Below are 26,499 nucleotides of genomic sequence, written 5' to 3'. Positions count from 1 at the left end.
ATCCACGAAGTAATCCAGGAAATGACCGATGGAGGGGTGGACTTCTCCTTTGAAGTAATTGGTCGCATTGACACCATGGTAGGTTCTGTGGCATGTCTTGAGATCTGTCCTTCTGCCATCCATAATGTGCTCCAGACAGCAATAAAGAAATCTCATGCAGAAAGCTATTTTAGATGGTAATTTTCCATCTCCTGTTTCTACTCATATTGATTAATTCTGACACACCTTTCGACTTGTAAGTTCTACAAATTTGTCTGAAGTAATAATCCTCCATTAATACAGGAAAGCTTTTCATTGAGTTTTTTTTCCCTAAAAATCAATTCATCAAGGGAATTTAAAAACAATTTATGGACCTAATGGATGAATATTTTTTCCACATTCTTAATATTATATAATATGTGAAATTAACTATTATGAAAAACATTTTCAAGTCTCATCATGTGGCCAAAAGGAATAATGAGTAATATGAAGCCAAGTATTATTTCATTAGCATCAAACATGTACAGGAGTGGCTGCTTTAATGGATCACCATCTTTTCATCGCAGAGACTGCAGATTGCCAGCGACAAAAACACCCAGATCTCCATGTTGGAGTAAAAACTTTTAAAAATAGAATTTACAGATTCTGCTATACTCCCTAAATTTAAGAGATATGCATTCTGTGGGGTTGTTTATGATATACATTACATAGTGAATATAAAACATTTACCTTGGAGACAGCTACCATGTGTTAAGCACTCAATTAAGGTCAGCTGGGGATAATGATAAGAAAGGCTATTGCCAAGCCTACAGTGCTTGTAGTTTTGAAATATACATGATTCATATAGTTGAAAACACCATGCATGGCTAAAGAACATTTTTCTATTATATATCAGCCAACCTAAGACCTCTGGCGTTCTAAAGAAGCATCCCCAGAAACCTAAAAAATCACCATTACTGAGGTCCTCCAGAAAGCCTTGGCAGAGTTGTTAGTAGAGAATGGGAATGGTGCCCAGAGAGTGACATTCTTCTCAGCCTTGAACTGAGACAAGATGTCAAGGAGGCTAGCATCTCCTCTGTGGATGGGGAATCCTTCGACACTCAGGGTTCTGGTTTCCTCAGGACCATCGCTCTTCTCTTATTCACTAGACCATCTCCCTGTTTGCTCATCTGAGCCTGGGTTGTCAGTGGATGGAAAGATCCAAAAGTCTGATTCCCATGTGTTCTGAGGACATCTGGTTGTCTAAATGTCACGTTTCAAAATCAAAAGATGGGGCATCTTTGAAGATTGTAAATCATTTTTTACTATAAAATGTTTTCTAAAATAACCAATTGAAAGTGAAAAGTTCCTGGATGTCTACAGATAACAGAATAGTGTAAAACCAATGCACACACTGGATTCACAGCCACTGAAAACTTGCCCGTTCTTGATCTGAGCCCCACAGGAGAGACGTGTTGTAAAGGGAGGTGGACAAATGGATAAGAGACAACTTCTGATGCTGTCGTCATTACATCTTCACCATCTAAATTGTCTTAGAGTGCAAACTTCAAAACTGTAGTTAATGGACAATGACAGTGAGTGAACCTACGCATAGGCAGCCTGAGAGTCACGTGATGAGGAAACAGTGTTCTCCTTGGAGGACCCAGACTGCACAGGCTCCCAGTGGGACTTGCTTCTTTATTAGTTGATAAGGAAGAATTGAACATAAATTCATTCAATCACTTTTTCCCTAAAAATATTTCTCTGCACGTTTCTTCATATGACATGAAACTGAATCATGAGTAGAAATCTCAAGAATATCCACTTTAAATATTATTTATATTCCAGATGTCTTCCCTGTTAAGCAGCCATGCAGCATGTGGTGTAAGTGTTATTGTTGGGGTGCCTCCTCATTCTCAAAGCCTCTCTGTGAACCCCTTCTTGCTGTTGCTGGGACGCACGTGGAAAGGAGCAATATTTGGTGGTATGTATTCACAGCTGAGGATCAAGTTCTGTATGTGTTCTTGTGTGCCAAAGTGGACGTGTAGATGTGTGTGAAGACAGAGAACTTTTGATGTAGCTACAGGAGCAATCAGCCTTGCTCATTTTCACTGGGGTCACAGTAGCCTACAGCTCATGGTCAGGCTAGCGTTCTTGGCCAGCCAATCCCAGGAATCTCCCAACTTCCTCCCTCCAGACCTAGAGTTACAGGCTCCCCCAGCACTGAATCCACTGTTTAATGTTATTGGGTTTTGTTTATTTTTTGTTATGTTTTTTATTCTGAAGATCAACTCAACTTCAATGACTACCTCTCCCCCTACCTGCAGCTCTACCCCTGTAATAAACAGTCCAGACAGAATGCCATTGAATAGCATTCCTAAAAGTTGTTACAAGGATGCTCAAGTGTGGCTCTCCACAGTTAGTGGATTCTGATGGGATGGCGACGAGGAAGGACTCAGTTTTCTCTAAGAAGCTGGCCACTGGGAGTTTGGCCATGCTCCAGTGAGAACATAGGCAACACAAATTGGACTTGCTATATTTTTTTTCCTTGGGAGATGTCACGGAGTTGCAGGGTCGACCTCGGAGGACTGGGAAATGAGCGTGATCAGGGGCATTGTGCGAAATTCCCAGATAATCAATAAAAATCTAATGTCAGAAAAAAAAAAAAGCAAAAAGAACTTTATTGCCTGAACCATCTCCCCAGCTTTGAGGATCAATTCCTAACTTTTTTTCAGAATTTCTTCCTTTGGTAACAGAAAAGTTCTTAGAAGGCAACATGAGAATCACTGTTTTCTATATAGAAAGAACTAATGCAGGAAATCCCAAGACAGGCTGCTATGCTCCCCAGAGAAGGAGCTTTCCTGGCTCATTCTACTTGTGTCTCTCTAGGCCCAAAAATGCCTCACAGGATGCAGAGAGCCCAAGGCAGTGATGTTTACCGAAGTTTGGAACACTCCCTTCTTTTGGCTATAAACATCTGCACTATGATTTCTTTAGGAAAGATCTACTAAGCTGCCGTCATCAGCCAGGAACCCTGTTCATCAGGTGGCATGTTATAAGACATTAACACCATGCAGAGGGTGTTTGAGTCCCGCGTCTGCCGCTCAGGGGGCAGCCTGGGCACTGTTAGGAACTTGGTTTCTTTGGAAGATCTCTTGTCTAATTCTCCTGCCTGCCCCCTGGCTGCATCTCACAGTTCTGCTCTCTCCTTTAAGGCTTTAAGAGTAAAGATTCTGTCCCCAAGCTTGTGGCTGATTTCATGGCTAAAAAGTTTCCACTGGAGCCGTTAATCACCCATGTTTTACCTTTTGAGAAAATCAATGAAGCGTTTGAGCTGCTTCGCTCTGGAAAGAGGTGAGCTTTAAGATTCTTTTTATGGGGTGGGTGGGGAAAAGAGATTATTTTTACGATAGGGGAAATGGCCAACAGAAATGAAGGAGAAATGGGAGAAGAGCAAAAATGGGACTTCTGTGACCGTTCAGGCTCTGAACGCACATGTACGACCCAGGGCATTTTATAAGGCTAAGCCTCAGTTTCCACAGTCTCTAAAATGGAGAAAATATGATAATCGACCTCATAGTGCCACTGCTTAGGATGAAGTTTAAATGAGACAATGCCTAAAAAGCTTCTACAAAGTGTATGGCAAATAGTCAGCATGAAATGTCTGTTATGGATGGTTTTCACTGAGACTCATAACACATGCTTTATTTACCCTCTGGGCACTGTGAGTTCTGGGAATGTGAACCAACATCTTATATCTGTTATTTCAGTATCCGGACTGTCCTGACGTTCTGAGACCATATTGATGCCTTCCTATTCCTGACCCCTGCACCCCAGTGAATCACGACACCAGCCACATACAGCGCTAATGTTGTTCCTTAGAGACACTGCCAATAAAGTACTCATGTAAGCTTTCTGCGAGAAACTGAATTTTCTATGATTCTGTTTTCAACCCGAAGTGAAAGCTACCACACCTCAGATGGGGAGCTGCAGGGTATCCAGCCTTCCTTCTGATTTGTTTGACCTCTGTCATATTTCCTACTGGGCACAATGTCTCTTGTGACATCTGATATTCTTTTCTGTCTGGAATCCACAGAATGTCTTCATACATCAAGATAATCTGCCTCTCCCAGAAGCTGGTCTTGGGAAATCAACACCTCTAGCCCTAATTCATTGTTCAATTGTCCTAGCCTCATCTCTTCCTCTGAGCCTCTACTGTAATTGAGTATCAGGTTCCAATACTGTTTAACTAAGTCTTCCCAGATTTTTAGGACAAATCTATTAATAGTTACCCATGAATTTAACATCTGCTACATAAAAGATGAATGTATATCATATAAGATTATCACTTCCCCAGTCTCCTCAAATCTAATATTTTTACAGGAATCCAGTGAGCTCTTCCATAGCCTTGGGGATACCTGGCATTTGGTGGTTGTTCATATTCGTTACTGGATAAATTAAGGCTGGTTATTTGATAATCTTGGAATCTTTCTCTTTAATTTCATAATGTATTCGTGGGTTGGTTCTCCTTAAATTTCTCTGTCAATATCTGAATATCTGTATTATCTGTTTTAATAAGTTTTTCAAGGCCTAGACTTACCAGTCAAGGTGTCTCATTTGGTAATAATATCAACCAATGTTTTTAGGAATAAAACAAGAATTACCAAACCAATAATGATTATAATAGACATCACGTTAATCCCAGATAAGTCAATTATCCTCTCATTTAATTGCTCCATTTTTCAAATTATCCATAGTAGGATCACACAAAGACCTAATTCCCTCCATCATAATATTGTTTCCCATTTTATAATCTTGGAGAAAGTCTACCTTTCTCTTTCTCTCTTTTAGGCTAATTCCCCCTTTTAAGGATTCAAAGTAGCCTCATCAAGTCTGTTGACAGTGACATTGAACTGGATGGCTGGCTGTCACTTTGTGGCAGGGTCTGGGCTGAGAACACAGTCAATGCACAGCCTGGTTGAGGACAGCTGCTGAGGATTATGCATAGTTGTGAGCTGAGAGTATGTGACAGTTGCCTGAGCAGGTGTCCAGGCAGCTCCCCTAGTGTGGCAGCAGGCAGAGGCGGGGGTCCAGGTGAACTGCACAATCCAAATTCAAGTCATCTGAAAAGTGGATACAGGGGAATGTGTCCATGCAGCACTGTGATGGGCAGGAAGTAAGAGTGCAGAGCTGGCCAGTGGTGAAGTATTTGGAGACTAGGTGTGGTATAGGAGGTTCTTCTGTTCATGTGTTGCTTTCATTGGTTAATGAAAAAAGAAACTGCTTTGGGCCTGATAGGGCAGAACTTAGGTAGGCAGAGAAGACAGAACTGAATACTGGGAGGAAAGGCAGAGTGGGAGATGCCATGGATCTTCTGCCTGAGACAGATACTGGTTAGAATCTTGCCCTTAAACTACAGTCACATGGCGAAATACAGATTAATAAATATGGGTTAAATTAAGATGTAAAAATTAGCCAATAAGAAACTAGAGATAATGGGCCAAGCAGTGTTTTAATGTATCCAGTTTCTGTGTGGTTATTTTGGGTGTAAGGTAGCCGGGCAAACATGACAAACAAGGAGCAGCCTCTCCTTGCAACATGAGTGCCTTTGGATTTGGGGCTTGAGGAGGCTCCTATAGAAAGGCTGCAACAAGAAAATCCCAGACTCGCTCAGAGTGCTTGGAGAAGAAAAGGAAAAGCCAGTCTGCAGTGGGTGACTCCAGCCAACACAGTTCCTGCCTGCAGCTCCAGTGGGTGCTGGTGCCTGCAAAGCCACAGGCAAGCAGCTATCTCACGAAATCATGCCTAGAAGTTGGATGCCTAAAAGGTGAAATGTTAATCTAATTAATCTTTCTCAGTAAAAGCTTGGGAGTCAGATATCAGGGAAAGAACAAGAAAGTTCAGAGAAGCTGGGGGAAGTCAGCAGTTGCCCCCTACTTCTTCCTTTCCTCCATCCAAAAGGACCTACAGACTCTCTCTGCCCAGACTTACTACTTCCTGTCTCCTCTCTATCTACAGTCCTCCAAGCATCTATGGTTAATTTAGTTCAACTAGTGTCTGGCTCCAACCTCTGACTCCAAGCAAGCTTTATTTGTCAGAATACAGTCAAAGTATCATACAACCCTGAAGGGTAGCTCTTCACAGTTGATGACTTCAGGCAGAGCTTGTCGGGGAGGGGAGTGGAGGAAATCGCAGTCATCTTTAACAGGCAGGCCATGGGAGTTTGTCCATGATCCAGTCAGTATAAGGGCAACACAAATTAGACATCATTTTTTATTTTATTTTGGGAGGATAACACAGGGGTAGAAAGGTAGACCAGGGAGAAATGTGAATGAATGTGATCTGGGGGCTTTGTATAAATGCCCAATAAAAATATTACTTTGGAAAAAATTTCCAAGATATAATTAAAATGGAACCAATGACTTCCAGAATTGTACAAATAAACAGGCGGGTAAATTAAGGAATACAATTTAGGATGCGAAAGAATTCAGTGAGGCACTAGAGATTCTAAAAAGAGGTACCACAAAAAATCTTGTAAATGAAATGATCCGTAAATTCAATTTTAAAAACACAGTGAGATGGCTCAGCAGGCAAAGATGCTGTTGTGAAAGGTGGAGAGAGGCTCACTCCAGAGTGGTCCTCTGGCCTCCATGTGTGTACTTTTTAAAACATCAGTTGCGGTTTTCCACAGAGCAAGCAGAGGGAAGAACATCACGGCCTGAGGATTAACTTTTTGGGTCACCACACTCAGGCAACAAAAAAGAGGAAAACTAGGAAATAATAGGCTGAAATTTCAATGATTTGGAGACAAATTAAAATAGCCGTGCGCAGTCTCCAGCTCACCAGCAAGCCCATCGAGATTCTATGGCATTCTTCATAGAACTGGAAAACTGTCTCTAAAACTAATGAGCAAGCACAAACCATCCTGCATTACCAGAGTCCTGGGTGAGGAGAATGCCCAAGGCACAGCTGCGCTTGTTTGCACGCAGGCCCCAGAGCCTTAGTAACAAAATAACATGGTGGTAGCACAAAAGAGACCCCTAGACCAACAGAATAGAAAACAAGACTGTAAATCAAACTTCACGGGTGAGAACCATAGTTTTCCCAAGGAAACCAAGCCTACACTGAGTATTCTACAGAAGCTAGTCAACTGATTCTGATTTTAGTGATTGTGAAGAGGCTGGAACACTTCAGGTCCAGAGGCAAAGTATCCTGGGCTATCTTAGCCCTTTAGACGTCCATTTATTGCCCACCGGAATCTGCATCATCATTGTGACTAGTAGGTAAATCCCTTTCGAATGTAGAAACAGACCCTCTCCTCCATCAACCCCAAACCTTTACAGAAATGCATTACAGACGCATTCCTCGGGCATAGGGCCAGTTCTGTAGTTTGCTTCATCAAAGGCGCATGTCTCAAACCCCTCCAATAGAGACAGAGGAAGACAATGCTTTCTTGTTCAAAGACAGCATGTTACAGAAGCCCCCCTTTGACAAAGTATGAAAGTCAGGGTCTACTGCAGTTAAAGAAAATAATTTTAAAGCCCTCTTCAGAAGATAGTTGTCTGAGGTGAACTCACACCGAGGTGTTAGCTCCCTTAATTAGTGAATTCATTTACTTTTGAGGGGGATATCTCAGACCTGATTGAGTTGTGACCTGGAGGCCTGAATTGCCCTGGTTCTGGAATGAAAAGTCAGAAGCACCATTGTAACTTTGCAGTAATTCTTTGGTTGATTGATTATAAAGGGCTTGTATTTGTGGCTTTCTTGGGGCATTGGAGAAGTCTAAGGCCTCTTTGCTTCTCAAGTTATATGTCTCAGGCTCTCTTCAGTCATGGAGGATGTGTATGACACCCTTGTTCTGAAGTTGTAAATATGAGGTCCATTTGGCAATTAGTGGATATCTAAGTTCTCCTAGTACTCAAAGGAAAGGTGTGTCAATGTTCCCTTGAACACTGGCAAATGACTGAAGCTTTGATGTTGAGGGATATTAGTTTGAAACCCCCTTGAGTTACTGGCAAAAGTTGAGAGTTACCTTGGTTCTACATAAAAAGATTGAAGCCACCTGGGTCGTTGGGGAAGATCTTAGAGTCCCTGGTTCTGAAGGACAGGTCAGAAGCTCCCTTCATCCATATATCAGGTTGAAAGATCTGTGGTTCTATAATGGTTGGGCTATAGCGTGCTTCAGAACTAGTGGAGTGGATTCTGCTTCCTGGTTCAGAAGAGATGTGCTTGAGCGCCCTGTGCATCCTTGACAAGATATGGATACTAATACGCACACCAATAAATACCTGATTTTTGACAAAGAAGCTAAAATTATACAATGGAAAAAAGAAAGCATCCTCAACAAATGGTATTGGCATAACTGGATGTCAACATATAGAAGAATGAAAACAGATCCATATCTATCCTCACACACAAAACTCAAGTCCAAATGGATTAAAGACCTCAATATAAATCTGGCCACACTGAACCTGATAGAAGAGAAAGTGGAAAGTAGCCTTCAATGCAAGGGTACTGAAGATCACTTCCTAAACATAACCTCAAAAGCACAGACACTAAGAGCAACAATAAATAATGTGAACCTCCTAAAAGTAAGAAGCTTCTGTAAAGCAAAGGACACATTCAATAAGACAAAAAGGCAGCCTTCTGAATGAGAAAAGATCTTCACCAACACCACTTCAAAGAAAGGACTGTTCTCCAAATTATATAAAGAACTCAAGAAATTTGATAGCAAAATTCTAAGTAACCCAATTAAAAAATGAGGAACAGAACTAAACAGAGAATTCTCAACAGAAGAATCTCAAATGGCCAAAGAAATATTCAACATCCTTAGCCATCAGGGAAATGCAAATCAAACAACTCTGAGATACCATCTTAACACCTGTCAGAATGGCTAAGACCAAAAACACCAATGATAGCTTATGCTAGAGAGGATGTGATGTGGAGTAAGGGGAACACTCATCCATTGCTGGTGGGAATGCAAACTTGTACAACCACTCTGAAAATCAGTATTGCAGTTTCTCAGAAAACTGGGAATCAACCTACCTCTGGATCCAGCAATATCACTCTTGGGCATATTCCCAAAATATGCTCAATCATATTACAAAAACATTTGTTCAACTATGCTCATAGCAGCATTATTTGTCATAGTCAGAATCTGGAAACAACCTAGATGCCCCTTAACCAAAGAATGGGTAAGGAAAATGAGGCACATTTACACATTAGAGTACTACTCATCAGTAAGAAAACAATGACATCTTGAATTTTGCATGCAAATAGATAGAACTAGAAAACACCATTCTGAGTGAGGTAACCCAGACCCCAAAAGATGAATATGGTATGTACTCACTCATAAGTGGATACTAGCCATAAACAAAGGGTATTGAGCCTATAGTTTATGATCCTAGAAAGAAGCTAAGTAACAAAGTGAACCCTAAGAAAAACATATATAGATCGACCTGGAAAGTTGAAATAGACAAGATCATCTGATAAAATTAGGAATATAGGGATGGGAGAAGAAGGGAGGGCAAAAGGAGAAAAGAAGGTGAGAAGGGGAGGGGTGAGGAGAACTGACTTTGCCCTGTAGACAGACTGATGAATATCTCAAATATCACCATAGAACCTTCATCCAGAAATAGATGGAAACAGAGGCAGAGACACACATCAGAGCATTGGACTGAACTTCCACAGTCCAGTTGAAGAGTGGGAGGAATGAGAATATGAGCAAAGAGGTCAAGACCATGATGGGTAAATCCCCTGAAACAGTCTGCCTGAGCTAATGGGAGCTCACCAACACCAGCCGGACTAGGAAGGAACCAGCATAGGACCACACTAGTCCCTGTAAATGGGGTTGCAGTTGCATGGCTGGGGCAGACTGAGGGGCCACTGGTAGTGACACCAAGATTTAATCCTATGGCTTGAACTGTCTTTTTGGGAACCTATTCTCTTTGGATGGATATCTGCTCAGCCTAGATATGGTAGGGAGTCCCTTGGACCTTCCCCAAAGCAATGTGCCTTACCCTCTCTGAGGAGTAGATGGGGGTAGGGTGGGGGGCATGTGAAGGAAATGGGAAGAGGGGAGGGAGTGGGAAATTTGATGGGTATGTATAATGAAAAAAGATAGTTTCTTTTCTAAAAAAAAAAAAGACTTTGATTTTAATATCTCCATTATGGCTATTACAGATGCACACTGAGACATTGGATAGAGCCATTTGAATATAATAAAGGCAGGTATTTTCCTTCTGATTAAAAATAGGTCACAATTTCTTCCTAGAATGTAGGGAGCTGCGTGGAGCCACACCTGATAATCAGCTCCTAATATTGGCTAAGGCCTGATCACGCAATGATTGTCAGCTGCTTGCATATGCATGGACCTATGGGCAGTGCCCACCTGGCAATCTGGGGTTGACGGCCCGTGCCTTTTTAAGGGCTGGGAGAGGTTTGCCCGGAGAGAGAGAGACACAGAGAGAGAGACAGAGAGAGAGAGAGAGAGAGAGAGAGAGAGAGAGAGAGAGAGAGAGAGAGAGAGAGAGAGAGAGAGAGAGAGAGAGAGACAAGATCCTGAATAAACTGCTAGCAGGAAGCGCTCCGGTGTCGCGTCATCCTTGCTGGTCGAGGTGGGCGTGACACTAGAACATGATATATAATCTATTACCAACTGAGAATAGCATATTTTCCTTCTATATGTGGCCCTAGACTTACTTCATATGGACTAATGGATGATAGAACAACTCCTTCTGTCTAAGAGGTTCTGAGTGTTTCTTGCTCTAACCATCTGACTTCAAGGCCTCTGTCCAAAAATAAAAGAACCCTGGTGCCTGAAGTCCTAAAGCGTTAGAGCACCCAGCAGTGCCCTAACCCAGGACAAATATGCCTTTTATCTGGACATTAGAAATAAAGAAGCCACGCCCTTCATGTTCAGAAGGTAGCCGAATTGGTCAGGAGACCTAGCTGAGAACTGCCCCCTAGTATGATGGAGATTGATCACACAGCTGTCTGCCCTACATGACATGGATGTTGTAGAGTCCCATAAAGATTAGATAAGGAAGTGCTCAGGGTTCCCTAATTCCCAAAATGACTCTTTGTATCCCCAAAATCCCCACAAGACTCTTAGACCTATCTGCATCCCCCAACATAGCATGACACGTTCTTCCTCTGAAGAACAGTGTCCTCAAAATTCGCTGTTTGTCTGTGGATGGTTCGTTGGCATTCTGTTCAAGGGCAAGGGTTCTCCAAATTTTCTTTCTGACAAAGGAGCCCCAGACTTGTTCCTTCCGCCCCAGGAGGATTCATCCTTTCCCCCAATGACTGCAGTGGAGCTCGAATCGTCAAGGTCTCTTCAGGCTCTTTACAGCAAAATCAGGATCCAAGCTGGTGATGCATCCTAAGCCTGGGAGAGAAAGATCACAGCCACCCTCTCACCACCCTGACTTCAGGGTCAAAGTAAAATGTTGTGCAAATTCTCAATGTCTGGTGCTGGGTTTGCCTTGATTAAGAACATTAACCCAGGAAGTAGAATTTTTGCTGCTGGCAGCAGTTGAAGGCTACTTGATTCTTTACACACACACAAAGTGTAAATACACAACCTTCTGTTTCCCAAATAACTTTTAAGTAAATATTAACTACAGTTACTTTGCCAAAATCTTTGGCCTACAAAAGTCTGAAGTTGAATAGGATGACGTATGAAGTTCAGGCTGTCTGTATGCTTTTTTCCCCTTAGATTTTACAAAATATGGAGGCTACCTTTGTTGGTAAAGAGCTGAATGAACTTTGGACTGCACCACACCCTTTTGGCAGTACAAAGAGCATGTGTCTCTTAATCAGGGAGCTGTGTGTTAAGGTCCTGGCAGTACCGATTACCAGCTTATGGCACCTTGAAAGACAATGTGGCTGTCCACCCTCGAGACATCTCAGTCCTCTTGATATACTTGAAGGTGTTGGAACAAACCCAGACTGGGCACCTGGTCCACATGAGCGACAGATTCCAGCCAAAAGACAGAAGAATTACCAACAAAGATCATTCAGAGATGGAGGGAGGGAAGGTTTAAGGGAGGTAGGGAAGGGAGGAAAGAAGAAGAGGGGAGGGAGGGGGACGGAATGAGGAAAGGAGAAAAGGAGGAAAATGAGGAGGGAGAAAATGGGAACTGTCCCTAAGATACGTTGATAAAATACAAGTTCAAAATCCAGTGTCCTTTGATGACATAGTGATCTGTCTGCGTGGTCACACCAGAAAACTCCCTAACAGCAGCCTGCCCGCCCACAGTTGCATTCTTGCTGTCTTAGAAGGGCATTAGGGAATCTCCATACTTCTCTTACCTCACCTGTAATACTGGCTAAGGAACCTCTCTCCTCGTGCTGCTCTTAAGATCATGTCATACTGCAGGAAGAACTCCCGCGAGGGTTGTGTGAGCACAATAAACATCCACTAGCTTCTTACACATCTGGGCTGGATAGAAAAATTTAGTATTTCCGTTACCATTTAAACACAGAAATCTCGTGGGACTCTCAAAGGTGTTGGACTGTGAAACTAGTGGAACACCTGACTCCTATACAGACCATCGTATAAAAAGATGACTACTGAAGGTGACAGGCATCCTCTGGAAGAGATGTCTAATTTGATCATGTGACCTCTAGTCAACTCTCTACACCTGCATAATTAAAATTGTACATAGACATCGCCATTGTTTCCTGGACAACCCAAGAGAAGTGTACATATGCTTTTGTATATGTGTTGTCTGCTTGTTTAATTAGGGAATGGTACGTAATATGGCTCACTAACATTGGTAGAAAACTCGATATTCAATAAAAATCGAACGTATGCTCTTGATCCCAAGCTCATGCCATTAAACAAAGGACAATGTACATGTCTTAAGGGACTTTTGGCCCATTTGACAAATATTCATCCTTTAGACCAACTCAAGTGCAAATCTAAAGTCTCCGGAGTCCTCCGTGAGAATAGCTGTCTCCTAGCACCTACTGCATAGCTCAGAGCACACTCTCTGTCTTTCTTCTCCACTGTGCTGTGAGCTTGTCTTCACGCATGCCAGTTGTAGCTGTATCTCACTGAGCTTCCCCTACTCATGTGGCTCCATGATCAGCACATGTGTGCACTGTTCTACTCGTTCCCCACAGTCATTGAAGTGACACTCTAACATCCTTATCTTAAAGAAGGAGACCACGGCAAAGAGCAAGGAGATACGCCCAAGTTCTCCTAGCAGAAGAAATAGGGCATGTTGTAGGCACTGTCTCCTGGCAGGAGTGAAGTTCGTCTCATATTAATGACTGCCATCCCCTGGGCCAGCTCCACGCTGCCTTAGGTCCTTGGTCAATGCTGACCAGTAGTGTGTGCTATAGAAATAACAGGAATTCCAGAACCTTTGCTGTGGCTGAGGGTGCTTCTCTGCTTTGAAGAAGAATGGACACCAACCCTTCCTCCCCTGAAGCTCTGTCCGTCCACCCCATCTGCCCCGCATTGCCTCATGTCCTCCTTACTATGCTCCATGTAGACTTGAAGTTACTGCTTTCCCTAGCAAAGGAAAGCAGACCTCTAACCTGTCTGAGAAAGGGGAAGAGTGAACCGAGAGAGGGGAGATAGATGCAAAAGGAAGTGTGGAGCCTAAAGAAAGCAGAATGTCACCAACATCACATCCCCAGAACAAGTTTTCCTTGACAGGCCAGACAGTGCCCTTTGTTTTTACTTAATGTGCAGTAAGGATAAACTGATGGGCGTGTCATAAATGGCCAGATCACATGTGGCATCAGCTGACACCCCAGCTAACAAAATCTGTGTGCAGCCTTGGCCCAGTGCATTGTAGGAAGGAAAAGCCTACAGGGACCCATCAGTCTCCTGCCAGCAGCGAGGACAGACAGCATGAGCACAGCCGGAAAAGTAAGAAAAAGATCTTGCTGTTGGGAATATATTCTCACTAACTTGCTAAAAGATGCTGACTTCTAACTCAGAAATGATGTGCACTGAAGGGAATTGTGATGTGTGCTATGGCACAGGGTGTGCACTGCACGACTGTGCAGCCCGGCTGCTGCTAAATACCTTTAACAAGAGCACACAGACTCTAGATCTGGGGCCGTCCTCACTTCCTCACTAACTCTGCAGCACAGGGAATTCATTCTGAGCAACTGTGACTACCTTGTAAACCGAAAGCTTTAAAGAGATCTTCTGCAGAGAAGTCTGTTTATATCGAGATACCTTAGTGGGCTGTCCTTTGGAATCACTGGTTTCTATTTTTTGTTTGTTTGTTTAGTTTGTCTAGACACGGTTTCTCTGTAACAGCCTTGCCTGTCCTGGAAATCACTGTGTAGACCAGGTTGGCCTCGAAGTAGCAGAGATCCACCTACCCCTGCCTCCCAAGTGATAGGATTAAAGGCATGTGCCACCACAGTCCAGCACGTACTCATAGATTTCTTATGAAAACAGTAAAGTTAAATCTGTCAATAGTTTCATAAGAGGAATTTGACTCGGGAACATAGTAGAACTGTCCCAATAACCTTTAGATAAAATATCTGATAAGAGGTGAATTGATTTATAAACTTTAGGATAATCCACAGTGATTTACATTACCATGCACACTGTGATTTGGAGGGGTCCATTGCTGCACAACTCATCAAATCTCTAGAAGCTCTATAGAACTGTTTCTTTTCTCTTAAAAAAATCATCCAGCTTTACATCAATTAATTCTAAGAAAAAACTGAATCACTTGCTAACACTGAGAATACACACATGTGGTACTAGGATTTCCACAAAGCCCCCTTACTTGTTCAATCTGTATATGGTACTGATGACACGCAAGCAGTCACTCAGCATAAACAACTGATCCATGCTATCCAACTGCCTAATTATAATGCCTGTGTTTCTGTTGGCACAAGGGCTGTTTTAGGAGTGGGTCAAAGGTCCAACAGCTCACAGTGAGAACAGGGGTTGGAGACTTCTGCATCCACGGTGTGACAGGATTCGGTATAGAAAAGATTGGGTGGAGAATCGGCAGAGAAGGGGCAGTCGCCAGTAGTTTTGTTTCAATCCACTCCTGGTCATGTTTAGGATGGCATGTCACATTTCAAGGAAAAGTATTAGGATAAAGAATGACTGAAAAAGTTAAAAGAAAGACTGAATTCATGCAACATAAGTGGAAACCCAATCCTATCAACCTAACAAGAATCAAGGGACTAGGGAATCCAGGCTCTTAGGTGCAGGGTCAGTAACAGCGCTATGGTGATCAGTGGCTTGAGTTTATATTGCATATAGCAGCAAAATAACAATGTAGCCATGTATGATAGATCATCCCTGAAATCTCAGTGCTAGGAAGGCTAAGACAGAAAGATACCTAGTTCAAGGCCAGCCTGGGCTGCTTCTCAGACTATGTCTCAGAAATCCAAAGCCTGGGGTTTAACTCTGTGACAGTGTTCTTGCCCAGAACACACAAAGTTCCAGGTTCTGCTCCCAATCACTTCAAAAATATATTAATAATTATGATTTAGAATTGAACATATACCCAATGATTTTAGTACCAATGAGTACAAGAATAAAAGATAGTGTTAGAGTGCCCCGAAAGAGCACACACCCATGCATCCCAGTGTATGGCCTGTCCTTTCCTTACCTCCTACTATGGTTGTTACACGTTTTTAAGGGTGTTTTGACTCCTTGTAAAATGAGAAGAAATGCCCATTTCTATGTAACAATGGGTGGCAGACCTGGGACAAAATTGCAAAAAATCCCCTTGGAGCTGCAGTAACCCTTCATCTTCCAGGTGATCAAGTGCAAAGCAGCTGTGCTATGGGAGACCAAGAAGCCCTTCTCCATCGAGGACATAGAAGTCGCACCCCCCAAGGCTCATGAAGTCCGCATTAAGGTAATGTCTCTTTCTACCTTCTAAAATGTTAGGTTTGAAAAACTCAGAAAATACTACATAGATGCGTCCAGATGTCCATTAACATTCTATTTCATAAGCTCACCCCGACATGAATGAGCCTGTTGCTGAGCCTAGCGGTTGATATCAGCCGCTGAAAGTTCGAAGTTTAACATAATCCCTGAAAACTTTAAAAAATAAATAAATAAAATGTTTAAGTGTTTGTAAAGTGCTAAACATCTTGAGTCCAAAAGCAATTAATATTAGGTAATTTCTTGGTGCTCATTTCCTGTCTCTTTTTCTATAACATAGCATCCATTTTTATATATTGTATAAACTACATTTTGGGGGGTGCCTTAATTCACAGGATGATCATTACCACTTAAGCTGTGTAATTGGGAGAAGAGATGAAAGCACAGGAAAAGTTGGCCCTAAATCGAATCTGGAAGCAATAGGGGTTGTTAGCAAGCTCCTGAGAAGCCCCATTTCAGAATAGGTGTGCTAAACCTTCACAGTCGCTATCTTGGCTGAGTGAAATCAATCTCTCTTCTGTAGATGGTGGCCACGGGGGTCTGCCGCTCAGATGATCACGCGATTAGCGGAAGCATAACCACACCACTTCCTGCAGTTCTTGGCCATGAGGGAGCTGGTATTGTGGAGAGCGTTGGAGAAGGGGTGACTTCTGTCAAACCAGGTATAGAATTCTTTACTGTCAGGGCTTATGTTTGGTCCCAAGAGCTTCCCTCCCAAAATAGGAAGCCCTGGCAGTAGGAGACTTAAAAGATTTGCCCAAGGTCACAGGGTTTCCACCTCTTCCTCCCTTCGTGCCTCTGTCCTCTGGCATCCAATCATGTCTTTTCTCATTCAACATCTATTTATCATCTACTAGAGTTAGAGTCCCCATTGTGACCTTCAGAGTTCACAGTCTGCTAACTTCCACTTCAGTGTCACTGAGCACCAGGGACTTTTCAGGATCCAAGCCTACCAATGGGGCGAAGGCAAGACCTGCAGGTCCAGGTTCTGAGTGCCTAGATGTAGGGAAGCTGCTCTGTGCTGAGTTCAGAGACCCGACTGCTCGCCTGGCTTCAGGATGCTTCTCCTGTAGGATGCCATAGGTTTAACCGCATTGCATCCCCGTGATGGTTTCCTCTTCACTATATGCTCTTCCTTCTCTGATATAGAAGAATAATACAATATAAGAGGAAACTCCAGCAGGAAAAACATGGCCAAAGGCCTCCAAACACAAACACCATTTTATTATCACTAATTGGGGCTCGAGATGGTGGGTGACACGTTGCTGATTACTTTATCCATGTTTTTATTTTACCCCTGCTGTTTGTATTCATAGGTAAAGGTTGAGTAAAAATAAATTTTCCCTGGTGTCATCACACATTCATTTTTTCTATGAAACATAGTGATCAAGTCATGATTTGGTTCGATAACATAGGTAGCACACATGATTTAAAAACAACAACTGCATTCACCTCCAAAAACATCACGTTAGCCAATAGAGTCAGATGTCTCTCGCATTCCAAATAACCAGAAAATAAGGAAACAACTCATCTGGCTGGAGTTAAGCTCTGCCGTTTCCTTTATTTGGAAACAAACTTAGAGTAAAACGATTCCTTTACTTCTCAGGATGCTTTGTCTATAGCAGAAAAAAAATTGATAGTTCATAAACAATTATCTAAAAAAAAAAAGTTGCCTTTTCTTTCTCAGGGGAAACCTCTAACTCGGTGTTGAGGACTGAGATGTCCAGAGCAAGTCATCACTTCTCTGTCACATTTCAGTCTGCGTCCTCAAAAACAACTAAGATTATTCTTAAAGCATTCGTTTCATAATAAGAGAAGCACAGTCACTTTGAAAAACCAAAACATGGTGCTGGAGAAACGACTCAGTGGGTGACGTCATCCTGTTAGACAGTTGACAGTCACCTGTAACTCCAGCTGCTCGGGACCCAGCGCCCTCTGCTGACCTTCAAGGTCACACACACACAAGTGCATACACATATGGATCCTCAGACATGCACAAAAAAATAGGACAAATCTTTTTAAGATGTAAAAAATTAGCTCTTAAAAGTCTCATTTTAATTTTATCCTATAATGAAATTTAGTTTGTTTTAATTTTATTATAAAATATTTCCTCTATTATGTTTGTTTTTAATTTTATTGTAACTATTATGGAAAATATCAGATTTCTCCAACATCCAATAGGAAGTCAGCAACTCATGACAACTAAAGTATATATTTATACTTAGCAGTGAGTATATCTAAGGTTTGACCTGGCTAATATGTGCGAAGCCCCCAGAGAATGAGTCTCACAAGGAGAGTTAACTGCTGATCCGTGGAAATGGATGTTTTTACATTTCCCTTTTCTTTTGGGAAACTTCAGGCATATATAAACCTGGAAGAATAGTAAGGCGGCAAGGCAAGGACCCATGCATGACTTTACAGGAAGTTCTTTTGTGTGTTAATATAAAGCAAACCTAAAGGTCAGAATAGCAAAACAGTCAGTCACTGGTTCTTACCTCTACCTCAGTCTGAAATGGGGATCCTGGCTCCAGGAATCTCAGAAAGAGACCGAGAGCTGTCTCCTCCCGTTTTATATTCCTCACTAGTTCTGGGATTAAGGGTGTGCACCACTACCGCCCAGTCTCTATGGTAAACTAGAGTGTCTCCTGAGATTAAAGGTGCATGTCACCATGGCCTGGTCTGTAAGGCTGGCCAGTGTAGCTGTTTTACTTTTCTGATCTTCAGGCAAGCTTTATTTGTTAAAATACAAATGAAATACCACTACACATGACATAGTACAGAGGGGCCATATCTCTGGGAAATCTTTCTAGGGCACACATCCCTACAGAAAAGCTTCATATTCTTGTCTTGTTAATTCATGAGTACATATTTAAGTGATTTTCTTGTTTCCCCTCCAGGCGATAAAGTCATCCCACTATTTTCTCCCCAATGTGGAAAATGCAGAATCTGCAAGCACCCGGAGAGCAACTTCTGTATGAAGAATGAGTAGGTTTCTCACTGTCTTCTTGCACAATTAGGGTGCACACTGGTTTTCTTCTGTCTCATGTCCTTTGTTTGCTGTGTTTCACTGGCTAGTTTGGCAAACCCTCGGGGGACTTTGCTTGATGGCACCAGCAGGTTCACCTGCAAGGGAAAGTCAATCCACAACTTCACCAGCACCAGCACCTTCTCTCAGTACACTGTGGTAGATGAGATGGCAGTGGCTAAAATCGATGCGGCTTCACCCCTGGACAAAGTCTGCCTCATTGGCTGCGGGTTCTCAACTGGGTACGGCTCTGCTGTCAAAGTCGCCAAGGTAAGATGGACAGTGGCCAATGGACCAAGCTACGTATGTATTGTTGGGACCAAAGAGAAAAAATTGCGCACAGGCATCAGAGAGTGTTTTTGTAGAAAAGATAAGTCTGTCTAACTCCAGTGAGAATTCCCTCCACACACTCAAGAAAAGCTCTATAATAATATGCATCCAGTTCTACCAAGTTCCCAAAGAAACTGGGCTCTCATAGAAATTGTTTGAAACTTATGTAGATCCGCAGCTGTAACACTTTGCATTTGTTGTTGTTTGTAAAGCTCTGTTATGTCCCAGTCCCAAGATACACTTGAGCAATAAAACATGTGTTAAAGGGTCAGAACCTGGAAAGCTTGGCCATTTGGGACAAATGGAAGATTTTAAAGTGGAGATGTCATCCCTGTTGTCTCTAAAGTAAGCCAAAGTCGGGAGATGTGCGCGGCACAAATGCTGTCACCAGTGTTTTTAATATAAAGACCAGCACTGGTACCAAGAGCCAACCCGCCTGCATGGTGGAAAGTTCCTGAAAAGAAAACCGAGGCTTAGTGACGAACCAGGACTTAAGGCACTGGACCAATGCAGCCCCTCTGAGCTGCCTGATGTTCTTTGAAAGAGCATCGTGATGAACGTGAGCTTTGATAAGGGGCAGCTGGGAGCTGGGTTTGTCTCCTTCTTTATGGAGATTGAGAATAAACCTTATCAGCAACATTTTCCCAGCAAACCTAAACTTTGTGTTAGAGGTTTACCTTTCCCACAGTTTCTGTCTCTTAGTGTGTGCACATCGCATGAGAGACAATGCTCCTTTAGCTAACCTCAACTGTGTGTGACCAATTATATCCTGAGCAAGTTTGTTAGTAGATCCTTTAAAACCTCAGTTTATGACTCTAGGATTCTCCCACATCATTTTTATAGGTTGATGGTGTGGATTAAAATATTGATAGAAAAATGAGCTCAGAAGGAATTTGAACGCTGAAGAAAATTCATGTCTTTATTATAGATGAAAATGATGCTGATTCTGAGTTATGAGAAAGTAAATGTTTATGGAAAGAGATACATTCTGTAATTTTTTGTCATTTTAGCACTAAATGTAGTTACTCCTTGTGCAGTTGCTCATCTGTTTCAACAGGAGGACTGAGGGAGCCTCGCAAGCCAAGGGTACTTGTGGTCAAGGATTTCAGTCATTGTTATTAAAATACAAATCAGCTATTGTTTCAGAATTTTTCATTTGCCTCTAAAAGTCAGGCTTAAAGTCTCACAAAGACAACATTGGTCTCTTGATGTATTTAAGTTTCCTGTCCACTTTCCTCTTACACCAAGGATGACTTGTCAATGCTGCCCAGATGACTTCTGCTCCAGTTACCCTGGTTGTGACTACTGAACGATAGCCAACCAAGGAGTTAATGATTGAAGGGTGGTTGGATTGCAGTGCACTCGCATGGAGTAACCATGATCATTTGTTTCTCTTTGGATACAAACGTCACTCCAGTCCCTGGCATCCAGACATACAAAGAGTGTGAGATGTTTTAGTAAAAGCTCCATCACAGGCCTCCTCTCTGATCTCTCTCCAAACCCTGCTGTATCTCACAAAGCCCACTAAATGATGGCCCCTGTTGTAAGGAGGCTGCTTGTTTGCTCCTGGCTGCCCATAACTCAAATAATGACACAGAAACTGTATTAATTACAATACTGCTTGGTCTATTTATGTATGCATATATTTAGTTCACTTTTATCTCTTAAATTAACCCATTTTTATTATTTTATATTTTACCATGAGTCTCATGGCCTACTGGCAAGGTTTAACCGGGCTGATTGTGTCTTCTCCTGTGGCAGCTCCATGGCATCTCCTGACTCTGTCTTCCTTATCCCAGCATTCAGTTTAGATTTCCCCACCTAGCTCTTCTTTGCCCTGTTCTAGGTCTAAAACAGTTTCTTTATCAATCAACGGTAATCACAGCATACAGAGTGGAATACAACATCAGGACCCTTCTCCAGTGATGCTCAAAGCCACTCCCACAGGGTATTTAAACTGCCCCACCCCCAGCAAACAGACACATGATTTTCTCCACTCTGGTGGGGGGTGGGGATAGGGGGTAGCTAGGAGGCCATCGGCAGTGCTGAATTCATTAAACCGGAGCAATTTCTAGTTCGGTTTGATTTGGTCTGATTTGGATGGCTGAATCGACTGAGAGGCTTACTGGATTGCAGAAATTTTTCTGTTTCATGTAGACAAATTGCTTTTGTGTATGTGTAAGAGGTTATTATGTGGCCCGGGAAGAGGAAAGTCATTGCCATGTTGAGTTCAAAGATTGTCCAGTACAGCTGGTCTCACAGGGGATTTCCATTGGATTAGAATGGGGTTCTACCTGCAGAGATTACAATTAACTGGTAGAAGCTGTTACTGGATCCTGAGATGAACAAAAATGATAACTCCCCAGATATATCTAATATAGGACAGATTTTGAGAGCCACTGTTGTACCCCTTTGGGCAGCTATAGCCAGAAGACGTTTTGGAAGCAGGTGGAATGACATCTGAGAGGCCATGACAGAGGACAAAGTAAGGTGCCTTGTGCGGCATGGAACACTGTTTAGTGGTCACTGGTCCGTCTTTTATATTTTCTGCAACCATAGGTGACCCCAGGCTCCACCTGTGCTGTGTTTGGCCTTGGAGGTGTCGGTCTGTCTGTCATCATTGGCTGTAAAACAGCTGGAGCAGCCAGGATCATCGCTGTGGACATCAACAAAGACAAGTTTGCCAAGGCCAAAGAATTGGGTGCCACTGAGTGCATCAACCCTCTAGACTACAGCAAACCCATCCACGAAGTACTCCAGGAGATGACCGATGGAGGAGTGGACTTCTCCTTCGAAGTAATCGGTCGCCTTGACACCATGGTAGGTGCTGTGGCATGTCCTGAGATCTGTCCTTCTGCCATCCATAATGTGCTCCAGACAGAAGAATAGAAATCTCATGCAGAAAGCTATTTTAGATAGTAATATTCCATATCTAGTTTTCTTCTCATATTTATTAATCCAGTGCTGTGATAAACATTTGAGTTTGTCTCAAGTAATAATGCTCCATTAATTATTAATACAGGAAAGCTTTTTTTTTTTGTAAAAATCAATTCATCAAGGGAATTTAAAAACAAATTCTGGACCTAAAAGGATAAATAGATTTTTTCCACATTCTTAATATTATACAATATTGATATTAACTATTCTGAAAAGCATTTATAAGTCTCATCATGTGGCCAAAAGCAATAGTGAGTAATATGGGTCCAAGCATTATTTCATTAGCACCAATCATGTAGAGGAGTGGCTGCTTTAAAAGATCACCAGGTTTTCATCTCAGAGACAACACCATGCCGGGCAACAAAAACACCAGATCTGCATGTTGGAGTAAATACTTTTCAAAATAAAATTCATAGATTCTGTCGTAGCCCCTAAATTTAAGAGATACATATTTTGGCCCTCTATCTCTGTCTCTCTTCTCTCTCTGTCTCTCTTTCCCACCATTCTCACACCCAGGGACTGGACTCTACAACACTCTGCCACCTTCTATCTCCTCTCCCAAAAAAAAATGAAGAAGAAAAGAGTTGCACATTTTATAGGGTTATTTATGATCTACACGACATAGTGCAGTGAACTACTTAGCACGGAGCCAGCTGCCACGTGGTAAGCCCTCAATTATGGTCAGCTGGGAATAATGATAAGAAAGGCTATTGCCAAGTGTAGAGTGCTTAAACTTTTGAAATGAACATTCTTCATATAGTTGCAGACACCATACATTACTAAGTATGTAACTTCTCCAGTTACATATCAGCCAACCTAAGACATCTGGCGTTCTAGAGAAGCATCCCTAGAGACCTAAAGAATCACCATTACTGAGGTCCTCCAGAAAGCCTTGGCAGAGTTGGAAATAGAGAATGGGAATGGTGCCCTGAGATCGACATTCTTCTCAACCTCGAACTGAGACTAGATGTCAAGAGAAGCTAGCCTCTCCTTTGTGGGTGGGGAGCCTTCAACGTTCAGGGTTCGGCTTCCCACGGCCATCGGTCTTCTGTGTCAGTGGATCTGAAGATCCAAATGTCTGATACCCACGTGTTCTGGGAACATCTGGTTTTCTAAATGTCACGTTTCAAAATCAAAATACCAGGCAACATGAATATTTGAGGATTAAATACCATCTTTTATAACAGAATTTTAGATGAAAGAATTGAAAGTGAAAACTTCCTGGATGTCTACAGATAACAGAATAATGTAAAAGCAATGCACACACTGGATTCACACTGAAAACTTGCCCGTTCTTGATCTAAGCCCCACAGGAGGGACGTGTTGTAAAGGGATGTGGACAAATAGATAAGAGACAACTTCTGATGCTGTCGTCATTACATCTTCACCATCTAAATTGTCTTAGAGTGCAGACTTCAAAACTGTAGTTAATGGACAATGACAGTGAGTGAACCTACGCATAGGCAGCCGGAGAGTCACATGATGAGGAAACAGTGTTCTCCTTGGAGGACCCAGACTGCACAGGCTCCCAGTGGGACTTGCTTCTTTATTAGCTGATAAGGAAGAATTGAACATAAATTCATCCATTCACTCCTTTTCTCAAAATATTTCTCTGCACATATCTTCGTATGAAATGAACCTGTGTATTGTTAGTAGACCACGAGAATATCCAGTTTAAGTATTATTCTTATTGCAGATGTCTTCCCTGTTAAGCAGCCATGCAGCATGTGGTGTAAGTGTTATTGTTGGGGTGCCTCCTAATTCCCAAAGCCTCTCTTTGAACCCCTTGCTGCTGCTGCTGGGACGCACGTGGAAAGGAGCAATATTTGGTGGTATGTATTCACAGCTGAGGATCAAGTTCTGTATGTGTTCTTGTGTGTCAAGGTGAACGTATGGGTGTGTGTGGAATCAGAGATCATTTGATGTAGCTACAGGAACAATCAGCCTTGTTCATTGACTCTGGGGGTCTCAGTAGCCTACAGTCATGGTCAGGCTAGAATTCCTAGCCAGCCAATCCCAGGAATGTCCGAATTTCCTCTCTACAGACCTGGAGTTACAGGCTCCCCCAGCACTGAAACCACTGTTAAATGTTACCGGGTTTGTTTATTTGTTTTGCTTTTTATTCTGGAGATCAACACAGCAGATAATCAATAAAAATCTAATGTCAGGAAAAAACTAAAAGAATTTAATTACCTTAACCATCTCCCAAGCTTTGAGGATCTAATTCCTAACTTTTTTTCAGAATTTCTTCCTTTTTGAAACAGAAAAGTTCTGAGAAGGCAGCATGAAAACCATGATCTCTCTATAGCAAGAACTGATACCGGAATTCGTAAGACAGGCTGCTGTGCTCCCCATAAATGAGCCAGGTCTTTTCTGGCTCCTTCTACTTGGGTCTCTAAGGCCCAAAAATGCCTCATAGGACACAGAGAGCCCAAGGCAGTAATGTTTGCCTACACTCATTACCGAAGTTCGGAACACTCCCTTCCTTTGGCTATAAAAATCTGCACTATGATTTCTTTAGGAAAGATCTACTAAGCCACCGTCATCAGCGAGACACCCTGACATCAGGTGGCATGTCATAAGACATTAGCGCCATGCAGAGGTGTTTGAGTCCCGCGTCTGCCGCTCAGGGGGCAGCCTGGGCAATGTTAGGAAGTTGGTTTCTTTGGAAGATATCTTGTCTAATTCTCCTGCCTGCCCCCTGGCTGCATCTCACAGTTCTGCTCTCTCCTTTCAGGCTTTAAGAGTAAAGATTCTGTCCCCAAGCTTGTGGCTGATTTTATGGCTAAAAAGTTTCCATTGGAGCCGTTAATCACCCATGTTTTACCTTTTGAGAAAATCAATGAGGCATTTGAGCTGCTTCGCTCTGGAAAGAGGTGAGCTTTAAGATTCTTTGTATGGGGTGGGTGGAGAAAAGAGATTATTTTTACGGTAGGGGAAATGACCAACAAAAATTAAGGAGAAATGGGAGAGGGGCAAAAATGGGACTTCAGTGATGGTTCAGATTCTGAACGCACATGTATGACCCAGGGCATTTATAATGCTAAGCCTCAGTTTCCACAGTCTCTAAAATGGAGAAAATATGATAATCAACTTCATAGTGCTGCTGCTTAGGATGAAATTTAAATGAGACAATGCCTAAAACACTTCTACAAAGTGTATGGCAAATAGCCCGCATGAAATGTCTGTTATGGATGGTTTTCACTGAGACTCATAACACATGCTTTATTTACCCTCTGGGCACTGTGAGTTCTGGGAATGTGAACCAACATCTTATATCTCATATTTCAGTATCCGGACTGTCCTGACGTTCTGAGACCATATTGATGCCTTCCTACTCCTGACCCCTGCACCCCAGTGAATCACGACACCAGCCACATACAGCGCTAATGTTGTTCCTTAGAGACCCTGCCAATAAAGTACTCATGTTAGCTTTCTGCGAGAAACTGAATTATCTGTGATTCTGTTTTCAACCCCAAGTGAGAGCTACTACACCTCAGATGGGGAGCTGCAGGGTGCCCAGCGTTCCTTCTGATTTGATTGACCTCTGTCATCTTTCCTACTGGGGACAATGTCTCTTGTGACATCTGGTATTCTTTTCTCTCTGGAATTCACAGATAGTCTTCATAAATCAACATAATCTGCCTCTCCCAGAAGACGGACTTCAGAAATCATTACCTCTAAACCTACTTCATTATTCAATGGTCCTATCTTTTCACCGGGTCCTCTGCTGTAACCAAGTTTTTCCCTGTCATGTGGGATAATTCTATTAATAGTTCCCCTAAATTTACCATCTGCCTCACAACAGGTGAATGTGTATCAAATGAGAATATCAATTTCTTAGGCTATGGAAGAACTCACTGGATTTGAGGAGATTTAAGGAACTGATATTTCCACAAGGGTTTAGTGAGCTCTTCCATAGTCTTGGGGATACCTGTCATTTGGTGGTTGTTCATGTTGGTGACTGGATAAATTAAGGCTGGTTATTTGATAACCTTGGAATCTACTCTCTAATTTCATAGTATAATTGGTTGGTTCTCCTTTAAACTCCTCTGTGAGTATCTGCATATCTCTATTATCTGTTTTTTTAGATTTATTTATTTATTTAGTATACAGTATTCTCAGTAGTCCCTCTGCATGTACACCTGCAGGCCAGAAGAGGGCACCTGATCTCACTACAGATGGCTGTGAGCCACCATGTGGTTGCTGGGAATTGAACACAGGACCTTTGGAAGAACAAGCAGTGCTCTTAACCAATGAGCCATCTCTCCAGCCCTCTATTTTCTGTTTCAGTGAGTTTTTTGAAGGCCTGTAGTTATCAATTTCTCACAGTTGGCACTGATGACAACCAATATTTTTA

At 42.4% G+C, this 26,499-nt stretch overlaps 1 protein-coding gene across 2 annotated transcripts in view; it reads left to right on the top strand.

Moving 5' to 3' along the window:
* LOC126491271 (alcohol dehydrogenase 1) overlaps window positions 1-25,590 on the top strand; it is a 33,222-nt gene extending 7,632 nt beyond the window's left edge. The window contains exons 1-9 of one of the 2 annotated variants that reach the window (XM_050126835.1): window positions 13,704-13,846; window positions 15,717-15,818; window positions 16,371-16,509; window positions 18,745-18,832; window positions 18,923-19,142; window positions 21,762-22,022; window positions 23,836-23,971; window positions 24,877-25,015; window positions 25,431-25,590. In XM_050126835.1, coding sequence (XP_049982792.1) covers window positions 13,829-13,846; window positions 15,717-15,818; window positions 16,371-16,509; window positions 18,745-18,832; window positions 18,923-19,142; window positions 21,762-22,022; window positions 23,836-23,971; window positions 24,877-25,015; window positions 25,431-25,455 — 1,128 coding nt within the window. In that variant the 5' untranslated portion in view covers window positions 13,704-13,828 and the 3' untranslated portion in view covers window positions 25,456-25,590. Of the gene's footprint in view, window positions 1-13,703; window positions 13,847-15,716; window positions 15,819-16,370; window positions 16,510-18,744; window positions 18,833-18,922; window positions 19,143-21,761; window positions 22,023-23,835; window positions 23,972-24,876; window positions 25,016-25,430 lie in introns of those variants that run through there. The other variant, XM_050126834.1, reaches the window with a different exon arrangement.
* The last annotated feature ends 909 nt before the right edge of the window (window positions 25,591-26,499 follow it).

This window comes from Alexandromys fortis, unplaced genomic scaffold, assembly GCF_014885135.2.
Source record: "Alexandromys fortis isolate MF-2015 unplaced genomic scaffold, M_Fortis_MF-2015_v1.1 scaffold_274, whole genome shotgun sequence".
In the NCBI taxonomy this organism is placed as follows: Eukaryota; Metazoa; Chordata; class Mammalia; order Rodentia; family Cricetidae; genus Alexandromys; species Alexandromys fortis.
This window is presented reverse-complemented; position numbering and strand designations above follow the sequence as displayed.